At 52.2% G+C, this 19,993-nt stretch overlaps 1 protein-coding gene across 1 annotated transcript; it reads left to right on the top strand.

Annotated features, from left to right (window-relative positions):
• The first annotated feature begins 1,413 nt into the window (after positions 1 to 1,413).
• On the top strand, positions 1,414 to 19,993 carry MOGAT2 (monoacylglycerol O-acyltransferase 2). The gene is made up of 6 exons (XM_055320717.1): positions 1,414 to 1,504; positions 6,944 to 7,122; positions 15,561 to 15,765; positions 16,118 to 16,292; positions 16,922 to 17,121; positions 18,568 to 19,993. Exons 1-6 carry the CDS (start codon positions 1,414 to 1,416, stop codon positions 18,720 to 18,722), a joined length of 1,005 nt encoding a protein of 334 aa, XP_055176692.1. The 3' UTR covers positions 18,723 to 19,993.

Here is a 19,993-nt window from a genome sequence, read left to right on the forward strand (position 1 = left end):
TTCTGCCCAGAGGTCCTGTGCTTTAATAAAAGACCTTTTGCACCAAAGATGTGTTAAGAATTCTTTCTTAGCTGTCAACTCTGAACCCCACCATTTCCTATATCATAGATGACTCAAAAATATAATCTTGAGCCAAAGAAGCCAATCTCCAAAGAGTATATTCTGTAAGATTTGCTTTTCATGAAGTTCCAAAGCAGAGATAAGGATGGTGAGGACCCAAGGGAGGAGAAGAGTGGCTGGCGAGGACGTGGGGTGCTGGTCATTTTCCATTGATCAGAGTTCTGTGAGTGTGTTCACTTTGTGGAGGTGTGTTACTCTGTATCCTTAGGATTTGTGCATTTTACTATATGTTCAATACACTTCAATTCAAAGGGTATATGTAAAAGAGATTTAGGAGAATCGACCAATAAATGTGGGAGGGGGATGGAAAGAGTCTAGTGTGACTCTAAGGCTTTGGCCTGAGAAGCCAAGTTCATGGAGCTACCCTTCACTGAGATGAAAGGTTGGCATGAGCAGGTGACAGGAAATCACATTTGGTCTTAGACATTCTATGATGGAGCTGCCCAGCAGGCTTTCAAGTGAAGATGTCAAGTAGCCACCTAGTTATTCTAGTCTGGAGTCCCAGAGGAATGTCAGAGCTGGAGATTTGAAAGTCTTCATGATGTAGATAGAATACAAGGCCATGAGCGTGGATGAGATCTCTGAGAGAGGGAGTGTGAAGAAAAGAGAGAAGACCCAAAGACTGAGGGGGCAGGACGGTGCTCAAACATTTAATCTGGTAAGGGATAAGAGTCATTAAGGAGACCACGGAGCTGCCAGAGAACTAGGAAGGAAACCAGAAGAGTGTGCCATTCACTGGCCAGGTGGATTCAAGGAGGAGGCAGTGATCAAGCTGAGAAATAGGGCAGGAGGTGGAGGAGATAGTGGGGTCAAGGAATGTTTAGGTGAGAGCTGTTACAGTACATTTGTGGAGGGGGAGCAGTCAATGGGTAGGAGGGAGAGGAGATAACTACCAGAGTCGGCTCCTTGGACAGATGAAGACAGGATTGCATTATTCTACTTGGGGTTTCACCTTCCAAGTGAAGGGCAAGATTCAAGCAAACAGAGGAAAGTCATTGGCAGATAAGGCATCGCCTGAGGAGGCAACTGCCTTGGATAATGCTTATACACTTCCTTTTGTTCCTCCTTCCTTCAGCTAGGCCCAGGGCAAGTGGATTCAAAGGTTTCTCCTTGGAAGCAGGTCCCAGCCCTGGTAGGGGCAGAGGCCTTGAGGCTGGGTGGGGCTGGGTGAGGCACGCTCCGCCCACCCCCCCTACAAATGCTTATGCAATTTCCAATATCAACAAAAACCAGTTGGTGCCTCAGATCACTGCAGTGCTCAGAGAAGCCTCTGGAGCCGTCAGAGGAGCCAGCATGGTGAAGTTTGCACCACTGTTCGTGCCATGGGAGCGCAGGCTGCAGACCTTCATGGTCCTGCAGTGGGTCTTCTCCTTCCTGGCCCTGGGTAAGGCGAGCTGGACTGGGGGATGGGAGACCACAGGCACCTGCCACCCTAGGTGCACATGGTGTATTGATAGTGGAAAGACATTTGTCCTCAAGGGGACTTTGCTGCACTCAGAGCCCCTGCCCAGACAGTCTCTTCCTTGCCCAGAGTCCTCTGGAGGGTGTGGAAGGGCATGGGGATCGGGTGGGATAGAAGCCATCACTTGTGGCTTTGGACAGGTTACTGAGCTTTCCTGGGGTGTGGGTTCCACTTTAGTATAAGGACAGAGACCCTGTCTCTGGACGCCTGGTACTGCTGTGGGCAAGATCTAGGGGATTGTGGGGAAGTTCCAGGCTCGGGGTTTCTCAGAGGGAACGCATCTCCTTCCTTCCTTTGAGAGAGGCGGAAACAGACTGGCAGTGGGGAAAGTGAAGGGAACAGGGAAATAAATAGGAGTGGAATAGAAGGTATGGACTGCCAGGGGACTGGGGTGTGAGTGGGGTCCCAGGCGAGTCGGGACTGGTCAACTGCCCAGCCAGTGTGATCCTACCAGACTCAGGCCTGACCTGTGTGGTTCGTCAGCTGTGGGATGGGAATACCACTGCTGACCTTGCAGAGCTCTTGTGGGATGAAGTAACGAGTGTGCCTGTGCTGCTCGGGGCAGACCAGGCCCAACCCTTGGGCTTGGGTCCCACGGGAAGTATGCTTAGGTCCCCCTACTCACCCCACCCCCACAGCGAGCATATTGATCGTGGCCAGGGAGACTACACTTGCCCAAACCCACTCTCTAAAGGGAACACTTTCGAGGAGGACCTGGGGCTGAGCATAGGAAGAGAGTGGGGGTTTGTGGGATCTTCACAAACTGGGGAGGCATGGCTTCCCCTGGGGCTGATGTTTGGCCTGTACACCGATGCCACTGGCTTTAAAACACGGGTATGCTCTGTACAGGTTGGCCAACAGCCATTTCACACACATACACACACAGACCCCAGGTGCTCCCTCAGAACCTCCTGGCAATTCTGTAGGTGAACGATTGACCCCCAGCAAAGCAGGGCTCCAGCACCCTGTATTCCTTATGAATGATCTGTGTCTCTGTCCAAGGGGTCTTAAATATTTCAACTATCTCTGGTTATCCCCATTACCCAGATGGGCAGAGAAGGTAGTAGGTCTCCAGTCCTGGACTCCTTCTATAGCCAAAGGAAGAAAGCTCAGGAGGGGCAGAGAGAGGAGAGAGGGCAGAGGGGGTGGGAGGAGGTGGGGCTAAGGGGCTGAGGGTGGGTGGAGAGAGCCCAGGAGGGAGGCCTAGCCCAGGGCATACTACCTGTCTGCAGGCTCCTGGACAAAGGTCACCTGGGGCCTAGAGGTAGGCTGCATCCCAGGGATCACAGGGGATAAGGTTCGTGAGGTGCAGTGTGCTTTGTGTAAGCTTTGCAGGCAGGAGTGAGTTTGACTGGGTTGGCCTCAGCACCCCACCCCCTCCACACCCCAGCTCTGCAGGTCCCAGGCATAGGAGCCGGGAGATGTCAGGACTAACCCAGAGAGATCAAGTAGCCCTGGGTCTGGAAGACTAGAGGGAAGGCAGCTGGGCAAAGGGATCTGGGCCCACAGGGGCCGGGAGTAGGAGGTGTTATGGTATCCCTTATCCTGGGGGCAAAGGGGAGCCTCAGAAGGGCTTTAGGTAGGGGAGTGACAAGGTCCAATCCGTGTGCTGAAGGTCCCTGTGACTGCAGCGGGGGTATCTACGGTGTTTGGAGTGTGGGGTTATGGGCCGATGGCAGGGAGCAGTCACAATCTACATCAGGGCACAGGGGCCAAACCCAGCCCCCTGACTGTTTTTATATTTGTATAGTTTATGAGCTAAGAAGGATTTTTAGATTTTTTAAGTATTGTGTTTTATTTGATTTATGTTTTAAAAGCTTTTATTCATTTAAGAGAGAGAGAAAGCATGAGCAGGGGGAGGGGCAGAAGCAGGCTCCCCATTGAGCAGGGAGTCCCATGAGGGACGGGATTCCAGGACTCAAGGATCACAACCTGAGCCAAAGGCAGAGGCTTAACCTGCTGAGCCACCCAGGTGTCTCAAGTGATTGCGTTTTAAATGGTTAGGTACCTATGTAATATCATCCAAGTTGCCTCTTGAGCTGCGAAGTCTAAAATATTTACAGTCTAGCCCTTTAGGATAAAGGTCACCAATGCTGGTCTAGGGAAACTGGCAGTGGGTGGAGAGAAGTGGCCCCATTCAGGAGCTGTTTAGGAGATGGAGTCCACAGGGCAGGATTGAAAGGCTGGCCAGAGAGTCAGGGCTTCCAGCGGAGGAGTGGAGGCTACACACATTTACCAAACAGCTGGTTCACACTGGAGTCAGAGGAGGCATTTCAGAGAGTGGTAGAGGCCAGAGAATTGGCTGCAGAAGTCAACTAGGACCCGTCACTAAGGACTCAGGGCCAATAGCCAAATATTTCCCAAGTGGGTAACTTATTTACTGCGTGTCCTCTCTATAGCTCACACCAGAAGTTAAGTCCATTCAAACAGTTTGTCTAGCCCTCAACTGCATCTCCTGCTCCTTCAAGAGTGGGAGTCCATGGATGTTTGTTGAGTGAATAAATGGGAACAAGATGTAGCAAGATGTAGATTTGAATCCTAGGTCCCCTCCTACCACTTTGTTGTGTGACCTTAGCCAATTAGCATACCATCTCTGGACCTTTGTAAAGTGGGATTTAAAATTTTTTCTGGGATCCCTGGGTGGCGCAGCGGTTTGGCGCCTGCCTTTGGCCCAGGGCGCGATCCTGGAGACCCGGGATCGAATCCCACGTTGGGCTCGCGGGTGCATGGAGCCTGCTTCTCCCTCTGCCTGTGTCTCTGCCTCTCTCTCTCTCTGTAGCTATCATAAATAAATGAAAAAAAAAATAATAAAATCTTTTCCCTCCTGGAGTTGTGAGGATTAAGTGAAATAAAGTTTCTCCCTTCCTAAGTGACCTGATAGTCATCAGTTTTGCCTGCTAAAAGGAGTTGATGGATAAGCTAAGGGTGAGGGCTGTTGGGTATAGGGAAGACCTTTCTGGTCAAGTGCAAATGTCTGTGTGTTTTATCCTAACCCCTTTTTCTGCCTGCAGAACTAATACATGCCATTGTAAAACATTCAAACATGATGTGTGTCCTAAAAGCAAAAGACTTCCCCAAATCATACCCTTCAGATAGCCATGATCAACCATTTGTGTTTAATTCTCTGGAGCTGGTGTTCTTAGAGTAGGAGCCACCCATGCAGACTTCGGATTTTGCCCAAGGGGAAAGAGGCCTGGCTGAGATTATCTATTTTTTTTTCCACATTAAACATTTTTAATATGGAAAAGGGAATAAACAAAGCTTACTCAAGCTTCCTGCCAACCTCATCTTCCACATCCCGTTTCCTTCTTCCGGAGCTGTGGGGTCCTTTCTTCCTCTGTGAGTCTGCAGCCACGTATATACGTCCCAGGGTTCTTTTTCACACAAATGGTGGCATTTCATTCCCCTTCTTCTACGACTTTCTCTTTCAGAGTTTTTATTAAAAATATTTAAGACAAATAAAAGGTAAATAACCCGCCAACTGGTTAATGGTCCTCCCCTATACCCCTTGAGGAACTGGAAGGCCTCTGTGAGGATAAAGCACAGGTCTGGGAATGGGAGGAAATGCCTGGAGGGAGGGGCTGCCTGTTAGAGCCATGACTCTGGCCTACCATGTCTTCTAGTTGTTCAAGAGATATCAGATATGAGGGTTGGTATATGAAACCTCCCCATTTTACATTATTAGTAATTAATTCAATGTCATTTTTAAAAGATTTTATTTATTTATTCTTAGACACAGAGAGAGAGAGGCAGAGACACAGGCAGAGGGAGAAGCAGGCTCCACACAGGGAGCCCAATGTGGGACTCGATCCCGGGTCCCCAGGATCACAACCCAGGCCACAGGCGGCGCCAAACTGCTGCGCCACCGGGGCTGCCCTCAATGTCATTTTTTAAAAGATTTTATTTTATTCATGAGAGACCCAGAGAGAGAGGCAGAGACATAGGCAGAGGGAGAAGCAGGCTCCATGCAGGGAGCCCGACGTGGGACTCGATCCAGAGTCCTCAGAATCATGCCCTAGGCTGAAGTTAGCGCTAAACCAAACCGCTGAGCCACCTGGGCTGCCCTCAATGGCATTTTAAAATAAAGTGCAAAGGTGGAAGGGGCCCAAGTGGCAGATGAATGGATACACAAAATGTGGTCTATATGTACATTAGAATATTATGTAGGAATATTCTGGGGGATAAGGAAGGGGATTCTGACTACAAGCTACAGCATGGATGATGGGCATGGGGCTAAGTGGCATAAGCCAGTCACATAAAGACAAATACTTCATGATTTTTATATGAGGTTCCCAGAATAGTCAAATTTGTAGAACAGAAAAGGGCCAACCAGCAGGGGCTGGGAGAGGGGGTGTGGGGAGTCAGTGTTTAGAGGGTACAGAGGTTCAGTTTGGGAAGATGAGGGGTCCCCTGGACGGGTGGTAGTGACGGCTACCCAGCAATGTGATTGGGCTTATTGCCACTGAACTATGTGCTTAAAAATGGTTAAGGTGATAAATCTTATGTTAGGCATGTTTTATCACAATAACAGTTTAAGAAACAAAGTGCCCCCAGTGTGAGCTGGAAAGTCAGCTCTCCGATGGCAGGACTTTGTGTCTGTTGTTCATGGCCTTGCCACCAGCATCTGGCACATCAGAGGTGCTCTGTGCAAAGTGAACATCTAGGAGCCCCTGCCTACATCATCCGGCTCATGAATTCCACCACTGTTTCAGACTGGGCCGAAGTCCCCTCCTCCAGGCAACCTGCCAGGAATGACAGGCCCAATCTACCCTACTTCCAAATAGGACAAACAACTGGATGCTGACCTGTTTAAGATGAGTGCGTGGTGCTGAGTGAGGAAATAGGATGGGGAAGGAGCCCTGTTCTCTGGGAATATTCTTTCCATCAGCATCAGATTAGGGATGGCCCACAGAGCAGCGGACCCGGAGATGAAGCTGGGATCAGCCTACGGCGGGGCACTCAGAACTGTAGGTCAGGGGGGCAGCTCCTCACTGGGCCTGAGCTCCCCGAAGCTGGAACCCTGGCACAGATGCTCCAGTCGGTTACCCACCCGGCATGTACTGAGCCCTGGTGCCGGCAGACTGACTGCTTTGCCGCAGACGGAGCGAGAGCGGCAAGACCGGAGCGAGCAGGGGAGCCAGGACGGTGGGAGGGACGAGTTTTGAAGCTGGGCCTGTCTGGTTTCGAATCCGGGCTCCCAGGGAGGCTTGGCGAGGTGGGGAAGCCGCGTCTCCCTCCCCGGGCCGCGGGCCACGCGCTGGACGGGACAGCGGGCCTGGTGCCCGGCACACGGCGGACTCGGTGGGGACAGTCTCACCCCCTTCCTCTCGGGCCTCTGACAGCTCCTGCTTCCCTCCCCAGCCCAGATCTGCACTGTGGTCTTCGTAGGCCTCCTGTTCACAAGGTTCTGGTTGGTCAGCGTCCTGTATGCCGCCTGGTGGTACCTGGACCGCGACACGCCGAGGCAGGGGGGCAGGCCCGTCCAAGCCCTGAGGCGCTGCTTCATGTGGAAGTACATGAGGGACTACTTCCCCGTCACGGTGAGAGCTGGGACTGCCCCGACGCCGAAGCTGGCCCAGGGTGCGGGGAGCAGAATACTGGGCTTCACCACTCTGTGGCCTGTGGAAGAGTCCAGATTCTCTCTGGCCATGGTTTCCCAGGGTTGGGAAGTATCAGGGTTTGAAGAGGCTCCGTGGGCAAATAGTGTGGCACACATATGTGTCTTACAGGTGTAAAGCCCTCAGCAGCCAGGTAGAGGGCAAATGTAATAAACTCACAGTCCTGAGACCGTCGAGCCTCACACGTCATTAGATGGGGAGAATGACACCCTGAGAGGGACGAATCTGTGACCGACTCCACGTGACAGGTTCTCCTGGTTTTAAAGCGTGTGCATTAAGGACGGGTGAAGGAGCAGGGGAGAGAGCCCTGCGCTGGTTCTCAGTTCTGTCCTGCCTCCAACCCCAGATTGCTGTGTGTCCTTGAGCAAAACCTCGCCCCATTCTGAGCCTCAGCCTCTCCGTGTATCTAGACTGACCCCTCCAACTCTGAGCACATTTGAAACTCTCACTCTGACTTGGGGCATCTCCTGTCATTGTGACCCTGGACTCAAATATCAGTCCTGAGTAAAGCAGATCCTCGGATTTGAGAGAACAGACCCATTGGCTCCTTTAATGGATTCCAGACAAACCGAACCTTGGGGCTTAAGCAGCTGGGCAAGGCCGGCTTATTGGCCAGATGGCACTGGGGGGGGGGCAGGTAGTGGGGAACACCGAATGGTGCCAGGCAGGGGCAGTTGGCCATCCCCTGGAAACAGGGGAGAAGAAAGGCATAAAGCGCGGCCTCTGGAGCAAGACAGACTAGCTCACAGACCACTGTGGCCTTGGGAGAGTTCCACAGCCTCTCTTAGCCTTCATGTCCTCGTATGTGAAGTGGTGATGACGCCACACACATCAGCCAGTTGGACAGACCTGCTGAGACAGCAGGAAAGCACCATGTAGGTTGGCAGTGAACTAGGAGCTAGTCTTATCACTGAGTCAGTGGGGAGCATGGAGAAGCGTGCACGTGGCTGTGGTCAGGGGAGGACTGTGACAGCCCAGAGCCCTGTTGTCGCCCTGACCTTCACACCTGCCCAGCTCCTCCCACCCCATTCTGGAGCTCCACCTCCTCCTGTCCTTTCTGGAATTAGGTCCGCAGCAGGTAAAGGGGGAGGGAGTGAGGACACAGGCTTACGGAGGTAAACAGCTCACTGACTCCCCGGTACTCAACGGGGGACTCAAGGCTCCTGCTGTGCCCCGTTCTGAGAGTCCAGGAGCCAGGTGAGGACTAGCAAAAGCTGGGCAACGGCGGGGGTACAAAGCCACAAGCCCCACAGTGAGCAGGGCCTCCGGGGCAAGGGGCAAGGGTGGGGCAGGCAGGGCAGGGCAGTAGGGCATCAGGGGAGGGGCTGGGGGAAGGGCAGGAAGTTGACTGGCAGAGAGTTCCATGCTCGTGAGGGGTGACAGGTGGGCGTCCAGGTGCAGGGAGGTGGCCTGCCCATATTTGCTTCCTCTGCAAGGAGCCCCACAGGGTGAGCAAAGTCAAGCAGGGTCTGTGCCTATCCCGTCCACTGCCCTTCCTGATCCCCCCTGGCCAGGCAGCCCTCCAGAAGGGTTTCTCAACCTCAGCGTTATTGACACTAGTGGGACGCTGCCCTGATTTGCTGCAATTCTGTGCGCAATGTTTTAGGATTGATGCTCACTGCGGCCGGGTGCATTCCCCGCCGCAGAGGGTGGGCAGTACCCGCACGTGGCCAGCAGAGGGCGAGATGGCATGCGCTTTGACTTTGCCTGCCCCAGGCTGGGAGCCCGCAGGCCCGGGGCTGGGTGGGGCCTGCAGATGCCCTTCCCGCTTCCTCCCGCTTCCTCCCGGGACACCCTCTCGCTCTTCCACACATCTTTACAGCCCAGGCCCCACTGGTATCTTGGGAGGGGCAGAAGATAGGTAACGCTCGCACACACATTCACAAGCCTCTGCACTCCCCTGTCAGAAGCGTGTAGATTTGTATTTGTTTGTTTTTTTTTTTTTAAGATTTTATTTATTTATTCATGAGAGACACACTGAGAGAGGCAGAGACATAGGCAGGGAGAGAAGGCTCACTGCGGGAAGCCCGATGTGGGACTTGATCCCAGGACCCCAGGATGATGACCTGAGCCAAAGGCAGACACTCAACAACTTAGCCACCCCGGTACCCAACTATGTGTAGATTTCTGAGTTTTTATCAGTTCTTCGTGTGATTTTATGAATTAGCATCTATGGATGGAATTTCAAGCAAAATTAGGAAACCTTCCGGGCTTTGCAGCTTCCTAAACTCACACTACAGTCTTCCTAAAGAGCTAATGATGAAGAATCAGGCAATATTTCACATGGGAGTCACTGATCTCACCTCATACTGAAGACCAGCCCCAGAGCTGGGTTTCCCCTGTGCAGGTTTCATCCTCCCGGAGCAAACAGTGTCTACACAGGCCAAGGCCTGAGAAGGGATGGGGTGCTGTGGCCAGGCTGTGAACTGGTGTCAGGAAATGTTGCAGGCCCCAGGGCAGCGCAGGACACCTCCCACTCACACCTGGAACAGCCCTCAGTTCCTCCACAGCCCTGTCAACATCACCAGGGACTTCACGCCCTCCCTCCTAACACTCTGGGGTCTCTTAACTGAAGTCAGAGGTAGAGAGGTAGCCAGCCGCCCACCCAGAATAGGTCTCCAGCTTACACTTGGACAGAGTCATACTTCCTCCTGTGATGACTCCTTTCATCATGAGAGAGCTCTGCCTCGGAGAAGGTCTTCCTTCATGCAGAGCTGTGCCTGTCCTGACCACCTGCCCAGGTGTCCCTGGGCACGGCTGTCCCCTCAGCCCTATGGCTTTCTGCACTTCGACAACATGGAAATTTGGGGCTGAATGAGTGCTGTGTGTTGGGGTAGGGGGCGCCTTCATCCCCCGCCTCTACCCATTAAGTGCCAGTAGCACTCCCCTCTACCAGTTGTGGCAGTCAAAAAGGTTTGCAGATGTTACCACATGTCCCCAGGTGGGGGAGTAGGGGGGACTGGCCCTGGTTGGGAACTGTTCTTTTTTTTTTAAGATTTATTTATTTATTTATTCATTCATGAGAGACACAGAGAGGCAGAGACACAGGCAGAGGAGGAGCAGGCTCCTCACAGGGAGCCCCATGTGGGACTTGATCCTGGACCCGGGATCACGCTCTGAGCTGAAGGCAGATGCTGAACTGCTGAGCCACCCAGGCCTCCCCGGTTGGGAACTATTCTGAGGCCTGGTGTCAGTCTCTAAAACTCCTCTGGGTCTCATCCTTCTCTCCTCCCTCCCTCATTACCTAAATCCCATGGGGTCATCTCTTTATCTGGGCTCTGCTTCCACCGATGCTCCCTACAGTTTGTCCTGCACACAGAAGCCAGATACTCATAAAATGTTAAAATGCACCAGTGGCTCCCATGACACCTAAAATCAAATCTAGTTTTTGCCCAGCCTGTAGGTCCATAAACCCTAGGACCCCTGCTCAGGCCTCACTTGCCCCCTTTGCCATCCAAGTTCTTTGGGCGTGAGCTGTGTCACTTAGGTTGGTACCCTTGCTTGAAGCACACCCCTTTGCCCTGTTAACCCCCCCCCCATTCTTTACCTGGGGACTCCTACAAGACTGCAGGTTACACACATGGAGCCCGGCTGCCTGTGTTAAAGTCTTGGCTCTGCCACTTTACTAGCTATGTGACCTAGAACAAGTTAATTAATCCTGTGTCTCAGTTTCCACATCTGTACAATGGAGACTTTGTCCCCAGTACTTCCCTTGCATCCTGAATAGAAGATGGAGCGAGTCGGTGCACTGAGGTGCCTGGCAGTGTGTACCACATGGGGCACTCTCTCCAGCTTTCGTTGCTCACCACTTCCTGTATTTCTTCACCTCAAAGATAGACTTTTTTTTTTTTTTTTTTTTAGTAGACTCCACGCCCAGCTTGGAGCCCAACGCAGGGCTTGAACTCATGACCCTGAGATCAAAACCTGAGCTGATATCAAGAGTCAGTTGCTTAAACAACTGAGCTACCCAGGCATTCCTCTAAGAGATCCTTAACGGTAAAACATACCAGTATTTTATGTACCACTAAGAAAAAAAGTTCTTCTAATTAGAATCACCAAATGCATCTTGATAGCATAAAGTTAAGATGTGAAGAAAAGATACATCTAAAATGGAGGGACTACAGCTGCAGATGTCAATGGGTGTCTGTTCTGTGAGCACTTGAGTACAAAGGAGGGAGGGCAGGGCCGAGAACCAGCTGAGAGGCAGGGGAGAGGGGGTGCGAAGCCCAGCCTGCTGGCATATCCAGTCCACCAGGGCCGGGGAGAAAATCCGAGCCTTTGCTTCCATCATCTGGCCATGATGGGAGGACACAGGGAAAGACTTGAGTCCCTACAGGCACCCACATCCACACACACACACACACAGCCAAAGGCATAAAACTGGAAGGGATTCCTCAAACTTAGATACATATCAGAATCCTCTGGGAAATCTGCCACGAATCAGATGCCCAAGGCCAGAGCCAGACTATTGAATCAGACCTTATTTGCCTTGCATTTTTAAACTGCCAAGTAATGAGGTACATAAATAGGTCATGAACAGGTTCTCCAGGGCCGGACCCTGGTACAGTGAGAGGCAGGTTGGTGATGTGGGAACAACCTTCTCCTGAGAGCTCTAAACATTCCGAGTTTGATTAGAAAGGAATAGGCCCCTGAGATAGTCCTGAGTCTCAGGATACCTCTCTTGGTTCTGGAACCAAGGCTCTCTCCGGTGCCCTTGGCAGGAGGCAGCAGAACTGAACTCAAGTCATCTGTGTGGCTTTGGGCGGGTCACTTACCCCTCTGCATCTCAGTTTGCTCAATTGTCAAATGGGGGCTCTCATGCCGCAGCCGACCTCCTAAGTGCCACAGTTACACAGGCTGGTGGTGTGGGTGCTTTGTGAACCATCAAGGAGCCATCCGGACGATGGCCATCACCACCAAAGGTGTGGGAGGGCACAAGGACATTCACTGAGAGATGGACCCAGGAAAACAGAGCAGAGATGCAGGCCTCCCTCCCACCCTCGGTCCAGATGCCCTCTCCCGGAGATGCCTCTCTCCTGCAGGGCTGTGGTCTTCTGGTGAGGGTCTTGGGGCTCAAATTAGCCACACCCCTGGGAGACCTGAAAACATGTTCACACTGAGACTAATGTTGGTGGCCAGCCACATCACTCATAATGGCCAAATGGTGGAAATAATGTTAATGTCCATTGAGTGATAAATAAAAAATATGGTCTATCCATACAGCGGAATAGTATTTGATCACAGTAAAGTACAGATCCGTGCTTCAACGCAGAGGAACGTTGAAAACATTCTACATTCTGCTAAAGTGATAGAAACCGGATACATGAGGGCACACACCTATTGTGTGGTGCCACTTACATGAAATACCCAGAACAGGCAGGTCCATAGATCAGAACCTAGTAGCACCCCTGCCAGGGAGGCATGATCATTGTCCTGGAAGACAGGGAGGAAACTTAGGTATGGGCAGTGTAGAGGCCTGGCACAGGTCATGTGATATGCTGACAGCAGAACCTGGGTCTCCTGACTTCCAGCTCAGAATTCTTTGCCCTGGTGTTGGAACCCAGGTGACAGGCTGGGACAAGGTGGGGAGTAGGGGGCCTTCCTTTTAAGGCAGGCTGCATCAGCCTCATCCATTCCTGGGTTCATTCTCTCATTCCACAATCTTTCCAGAGCAACTTCTCTGTTCCACTCCTGTGCCTGTTGTGCTTGGGTCAGGAGACGAAGCACACAGGTGGTCTCTAATCTCAAGGCCCTCACAGTGAGGCAGTGATGTCCCTTGGGCACAGGGGACAGGTAGAAGAGGTTGGCACAGAAGGACAGCAGCAGAGACCATGTCTAGGGACGTGCAGACTAGGCCTCAGCGGGACAGTGATGGCCCCATCAGTGTGCACACTTGGACACACACATGTAAAAGCCTGTTCAAATACTGGCACATTCCCAGACATAGGTCCTCACATTCAGCATGATATTTCTCTCTACACAAAGGCTTCTTTAGTAAGGATGATCATTCATTCATTCATTTATTCATTTATTTTACTCATTTATACATTCATTATTAATTCAAAATAGGTCATATACTCTTGTTCAAAATTCCAAAGGGACAAGCAAGTAAGTATGTGGGTGAAAAGCCCCCATCCCACTTGGATTCTGATCTCCTCAGTTCCCTCCCCAGAAGCAACTATGATGAACAGTGTATGATATGTCCAATACAAACAAGTGCATGTCCCCTTTCTTTTTTTTTTAAGATTTTATTTTATTCATGAGAGACACACACAGAGAGAGAGAGAGAGAGAGAGGCAGAGAGACAGGCAGAGGGAGAAGCAGGCTCCATGCACCGGGAGCCCGACGTGGGACTCGATCCCGGGTCTCCAGGATCACACCCTGGGCCGAAGGCGGCGCCAAACCACTGGGCCACCAGGGCTGCCCGCATGTCCCCTTTCCCAGCACATTCTGCCTGTATCGTCTTGTCCCTTGCTTTGTCCTGACGGGCGATTGTGGCCATCTTCCCCTGCCAGGCCAGGGAGATCTTCGCCAGAATTCCCTAGGGCTGCACCACACCCCGTTGTGCGAATGTTTCAGGAATCTGTCTCAGCGGGTCCTGTGGATGGACATTGGAGGGGATGCCGAGTTGGTAGTACTAGAAAATGATGCTTCTGTTCATCATCTTGTTCACGTGCCATTTTGCACAAGCACAAGACATTGCTCAGCAGCGGAGTTGCTGGGGCAAAAGGTCTCTTGTTATTACAACAACACTTTTTGGTTGTAATAGTTATTGCCAAATCGCCTTTATGGAGCTTGTACAAAATTGCCTTCCCGCTGACCGAGAAAGAATTCGTGCATCGGGGCTCCAGGGCAGGGAGCCAGGTATGTTGGTAGGGAAACACCACCACTTGGGCTCCTGAGCAAGCACCTTTCCCTCTGAGAATAACCAGAGATTTCTCTGCTCTGGCTTTATCTTCACATCCACTAAGTCCCCACTGCATGAGTAGAGGAGGTTTGTCCTTGTAGATGAGGCAATGGTCCCCTCCAACTGTGGTCCTCACAGCTTCTCTGGAAAGGTGGGTGACTGGGGGCCATATTGGGCAGGAGGGTGGGTTGCAGAAACCAAGTCAGGGTGAGGTCCTGGAGAATCTGGGGCCTCTTGCGGGGGTAGACACCTCTGGGTGGGGTAGACAAGCTTAGATCTCCGAACTGCACCTCAGGTCACTGCAGGCTGCCCTGAGGGCAGGCAGCCGGGCCCCTGAGGCCCCATAGGCAGCAGCAAGAATCCTTAGGGAGCCACCCGCAGCATGTGTTAGCTTGATGACAGGATGAACTTTCACCATGGCAAAGCTGGAGCCAGAGTGGAAAGGGCTGCCCCATGTCCAGGAATGCAGGCCGTGGGGACCTGGCAGTTCTATCAGGAGGCCTCCTGCTAGGGGCTTGGGGCATGACATATCAGGGTCCTAATTCTGATGGCTGTGGCTTCCAGGGTGCAAGGCAGTGTAAAGGGTGGGCATGTAGTTCCTGGCAGGTGGGGAAGGGAATGCCCTGCTCCACACACACACAGTGGTCATCTTTGCAGACTGGACCACGGAGCAGCTTGTCCAGAAATGGGCAGGCTGAGAGCAGCATTTGTTATCTCCGTCTCTGCCCTTGTACCCTCATCCCACTTCGCCTGGGAGCTGCTGAGGACAGCAGCTCTCCTCTCCCAGGCAATCAGCAATGACTAGTGGTCCCTGCTGCCCACTCCAGCTGCAGGCCTGACCAGACCCTGGCAAGCTGCTTGCCAGCAGAGCCCACGGCTGGGGAAAGAGAAAGCCTAAGCACATTGAAGGTCTGGCGTGGGGGGAGCAGGGAGCCACAGGGACACACTTGCTTTGAACAGAAGGGTCAATAAGACTGGAGCCAGCCTTCTGGACGGCGTGCTCTTTCAACCACTCCTGCTATATCTTGCGAATGCTCACTCCCAGGTCTTAAGTGCCAATTTTTCTTATATTGAGTTTTGTTACAACCGGGCTCTTCCAGCATGGTGGCACCCCGTGTGTCCCTTTGATGCTGCCAAATTATATTTGGTCCTATAGTAGTCTTGGTAATTCCAGGGCACCAACAAACCTAAGCTTCTCAGCAGTCCTAGGAGGTAGGGGGGACGGGCTAAAATGTCCCCATTTTATAGATGAGAATCCTGAGAGGGAACCCATTAGTCCCAAGCCAGCAGTGAATCTGGGTCGGTACTGCTGGATGCATTCACACACCATATCTGAATATGCACAGGAACCTGAGGCTCAGAAAGGGGGAGCGACTTGCCCAAGGTCACCCTGATGAGTGGCACAGTCAGGGTTGGCCTGGCCACCCAGCTCACCGGGTTACCGTCCTTGCAGCTGGTCAAGACTGCTGAGCTGGACCCCTCCCGGAACTACCTTGCTGGCTTCCACCCCCATGGGGTCTTGGCCGCCGGAGCCTTTGTCAACCTGTGCACGGAGAGCACGGGCTTCCCTTCGCTCTTCCCTGGCATCCGCTCCCATCTGATGATGCTGACCTTGTGGTTCCGGGTCCCTTTCTTCAGGGATTACATCATGTCCGGGGGTGAGTCTTTACACCCCGGGGTAGCCCTGGAGGATGAGGCTGGAGGCTCGGGGAGAGGCATCTGAGGGAGAGCTGCCAACGTGTCTACTTCCTGCAAGTGCATGTGCAATGGGAGAAGTAGCTAGACCCAAAGACGTGCTTTCCACGGCCGCATGTGCTCGTGACACCAAGCTCAATGCGGGTGCTGGAAAAAGGGAGAGGACTCAGTTCCAGTCCTCAGGGGACTTCCTGCTGGAGGGACCAGGGTGCCCAGGCCTCTGTGGTCCCTTTTGGTGAGCTCTCTCTTGGGGCACATCCACCTCACAATCCCTGCCCTGTTCCCCCGTACCCCATCACCTTCCTCTCTCCCCAGGCCTGGTCACTTCGGACAAGGAGAGCGCTGCTCACATCCTGAGCAGGAAGGAGGGTGGCAATCTGCTGGCCATCATTGTAGGGGGTGCCCAGGAGGCGCTGAACGCCAGGCCTGGAGACTCCACGCTTCTGCTCCGGAACCGCAAGGGCTTCATCAGACTTGCCCTGATGCACGGGTATCTGGGGAGAGAGCTCTCGGCTCAGCGGGAGATTGGCAAGGATTAGATTTTGGCGGGAAGATAGCAGAGACCAGTGCAGGTTGTATTTTGGCAGGGAGATTCTCAGTCTATTTACAATGAAGATTAGGTTTTGGTAAGAAATGTACTATGTCACGCCCAAACACCCAGAAAAGATTTCAGAAGGGAGGTTTGGTGATCAAAGGGACTCAGTGGGAAGGGAAGTGTTTGCCCAAAGCTGGCACTAGATCTGACATCTATGGGATCTGGGAGGATGGAGTCTGGGGCATATCCCAGAGCTGGTCTACTTTGAAGCATCTTTGAAGAATGGGGTCGGAGAGTTTTTTCCTGCAAAGTTCGCAGATATTTTATATCTGGGAGGACTCCCTAAAGCATTTCTGGTCTATCTGTCCTGTTACAACTGAGAGATTGTGGCCCTGAGAGGGGCCAGGACCTGCCCAAGGTCAGAAAGCAAAGCTATGGCAGGGCTGGGAGACAACTCTGGTCTCCTACTTCTGAACCCAGGGCTCTGTCCTCTGCTCCAATTCCTGGTCAGTGGGCCCCTGCAGGAAGCTAGCTGGGGACTTCTTTGGGACTTTTCACGCGTATTCCCTCCTGTCTCTCTCCAGGGCAGCTCTGGTGCCGATCTTTTCCTTTGGGGAGAATGAGCTATTTGACCAGGTTGAGAACTCTCCTGGCTCCTGGTTGCGTAGGATTCAGAACCGGCTGCAGAAGATCATGGGTATCTCCCTCCCGCTCTTCCATGGTCGTGGTGTTTTCCAGTACAGCTTTGGCCTTATACCCTACCGCCAGCCCATCACCACCGTGGGTGAGCTGAGACCCAGCCAGCCTGGGTGGGGGTAGGCTATGGGGAAAGAGGCCTGGGCTGTGTGCTTCAAAGGGGGCATGGAGATGGGTCAGACACATCCTTGCCCTCATGTTGCTCACATTCTAGACTGGGAAACAGACACCCAAACAGATAACCCTATTTGAGGCACTCTGAGATGGAAACTGGAACAGAGGTGCAAAGAACAGTAGTCACTACTGATTATGGAGTACCTGCTGTGTGCCAGGCACTGCCCTGGATCCCTTACATGTAGCAGCTCCAACTATCCTAACAACCTTCAGAATAGGGACTATTGTCCCTTTTTCACTGATGGCAGACTGAGGCTCAGAGAAGTTAAGTAACTTCCTAAAGGTCACACTGCCTTCGAGTTACAAGGTTAAGGATTGCATCAGGACCTATTTGACTTCTTATCATGCTAGAGGAGGAGGGTTTAATTCTGATCCAGAGGGTCTAATAAGGCTCATTGGAGTGAGTGGATATAAGGAAAGGGCATTCTAAATCTATCAGAATTGTGTGTAGAATAGCAATCACTACACTTGTATTAGAGCCCGAGGAACTTTCCTGTAGATAACGGACATGAGCTTTAGTGCATAGACTCAGCACCATCTTTTTCAGCTCTTAGGACTCCTCATTTGCTTTCTTCTTGGATCCCAACTAGATCCCTCTGACAAAGCCTGTAGAGAGAGGTCTGAGGTCTGTTCATTCTGTTCATCTTTATCCATCCATGTATTTGTTAGTCCCCCACCCCCCATCATGACTCTCCCTGTGCATTGTGGCAATATTTTCATGAGTGTTAATATTGCTGCTGCCAACAGAGCTGTTCCTAAAAGGAGAAGGCAGGGGAGCTACCTTCCCAGCCAGGCAGAACCAGAGGAAGGAGGTCACTTAGTGCCTTCCTGACTCCTCCCTAGAACAAAGGGGGCACTGCAGGCCAAATGGAGAGAGAGTGGGGAAGAAAAGCTGCAGGGGCTGTGGGCCCACCTCTTCCTAGAACTTCAGGCACTTCCATTCGTGGCATCTTGGGCTCCCAGAACCATATGGTCTGGAAATTAAAAGTATACCTCCAGAATTTAAAAACTGAAACTGATCCTTCCTGGCTGTGTGACCTTGAACAAGTCACTCAACCTCTCTGAGCCTCTTCTCATCCTGGGAATAAAAAGAGCCTCTATCCCCATAGAATTGTTAAGAGGATTAAAGGAGATAATGCATGGAAAGTGCCTAGCATTTGGATGGCAGTGCTGGTGGGTATTGCTATTATATCAGAATCCTGGAGTTCCCATAACATCTTAGAGTTCCCATAACATCACACAAACTAGGGCTGAAAGGGATGGCAGTAAGAGCACTTTCCTGCAGGGATGCCCATGGGGAAGGGCCTCTGCAACCCAGTGGCTCCTGCTCTGGGCCTACACCCACATCTGTGTCTTGCAGTGGGAAAGCCCATCGAGGTGCAGAAGACACTGTGTCCCTCAAAGGAGGAGGTGGACAAGCTGCATCAGCGCTATGTCAAGGAACTGTGTGATCTCTTCGAAACCCACAAGCTCAAGTACAATGTCCCTGTGGACCAACATTTGGAGTTCTGCTGAGGGCCTCCCCGGAGGGCAGGGCTGGCCTTGGAGAGCCTGGCGGGAGGTGTTGTGATCTGAGAAGGCTTCCTGGAAGCGTCTGTTGAACATATCTTCACAGCCTTCCCAAACTTCTGCAAATCCAGCCATGATATGCTCCAAATCCCAGCAGACAAGCAGGAGGGGACACTAAGCTCTGGCATTGGCGATTTGTACTCCTGCTGCAAAACTCCTACGAACCTCCCTCTGCGTGGCTTGCTCTTCTGTAAATGCGAGATGGCTGGAAGAGAGGATTTCTGAGGCCTCTGTCCCCTGTTGTCATGTCATTCAATAGAGAAAGAGAGCAGCAAATATCACCAGGTTTTTCTTCCTCTACCCTGAGTGATGACACAAAAGAAGCCACTAGTTCCAGCCCCGTCTCCTACAAGCTCCCTCATCCTGCACCCTGGATGTCTCCACTCCTCCCTCCCTGCGCCAGAGGGTGGGGGTGGCCTGGAAGCCTCTGCGCTCATGCAGGACACCTGTGAGTTTCTGTCCTCTGAGCTGTGGACTGGTGGCCACAGGGGCCGGAAAGGTGGATAAGGAGAACTGTGCTCTGCCACTGGCTATATGATAATATAGACCTCTTTGGTCTCCTTCTGAACCTCAGTTTCCCTGACTAAGATGAACCCTGAGTCTCGACTCTGATGTTCCAGGGGCAGAGAGCTTCATGAGGCACCTCTTACTCGTCCATTGTAATTTCAGCCCCCGACCTTGGTACAGAAAGGGGGGGTCTCCCTAAACGTCAGCTCGACAAATGAAAGGATGATTCTATTTTAGCCTTCTCCTGTTCCTCCCCGTTCTTCAGCAAGGGGGGTTCATCGAAGCCTCTCTTGACTCCCAGACTGGCCCTGTGGCCCTGCAGCCCTACCTCATCTTCCCAGAGTGCCATGTTGACTCATCCTTCCCGATCCGTCAGCCCCCAGCCTACCACCCCTGATCCTGTTCTGCTGGGCAAGAAAATTGAGAGGCTTTACGTTAAGACACAGAGAATGAAGACCGGACATGAGTGCACATTTGTGTGTGTCTGCAGGGTGGGTGAGATGGGGACAGAATTCAGAATTCTGAATTCCTGAGTTTGGGACATATGTCAGTAGCAAAGGACAGGATGCCCAGGGTGGACCATACCCCTTTCGCCCTCCAGCAGGGAAACAGCATCCCTCCAGGGGCAAATCATACCGTAATTAAAACAGGAGGGACATCTGAGAGGTGTAAATTTGGGTTTAAATCCTGGAGCATCTGTTTTCAGCGAC

The sequence above is a fragment of the Nyctereutes procyonoides genome, unplaced genomic scaffold, assembly GCF_905146905.1.
Source record: "Nyctereutes procyonoides isolate TBG_1078 unplaced genomic scaffold, NYPRO_anot_genome, whole genome shotgun sequence".
Lineage (NCBI taxonomy): Eukaryota > Metazoa > Chordata > Mammalia > Carnivora > Canidae > Nyctereutes > Nyctereutes procyonoides.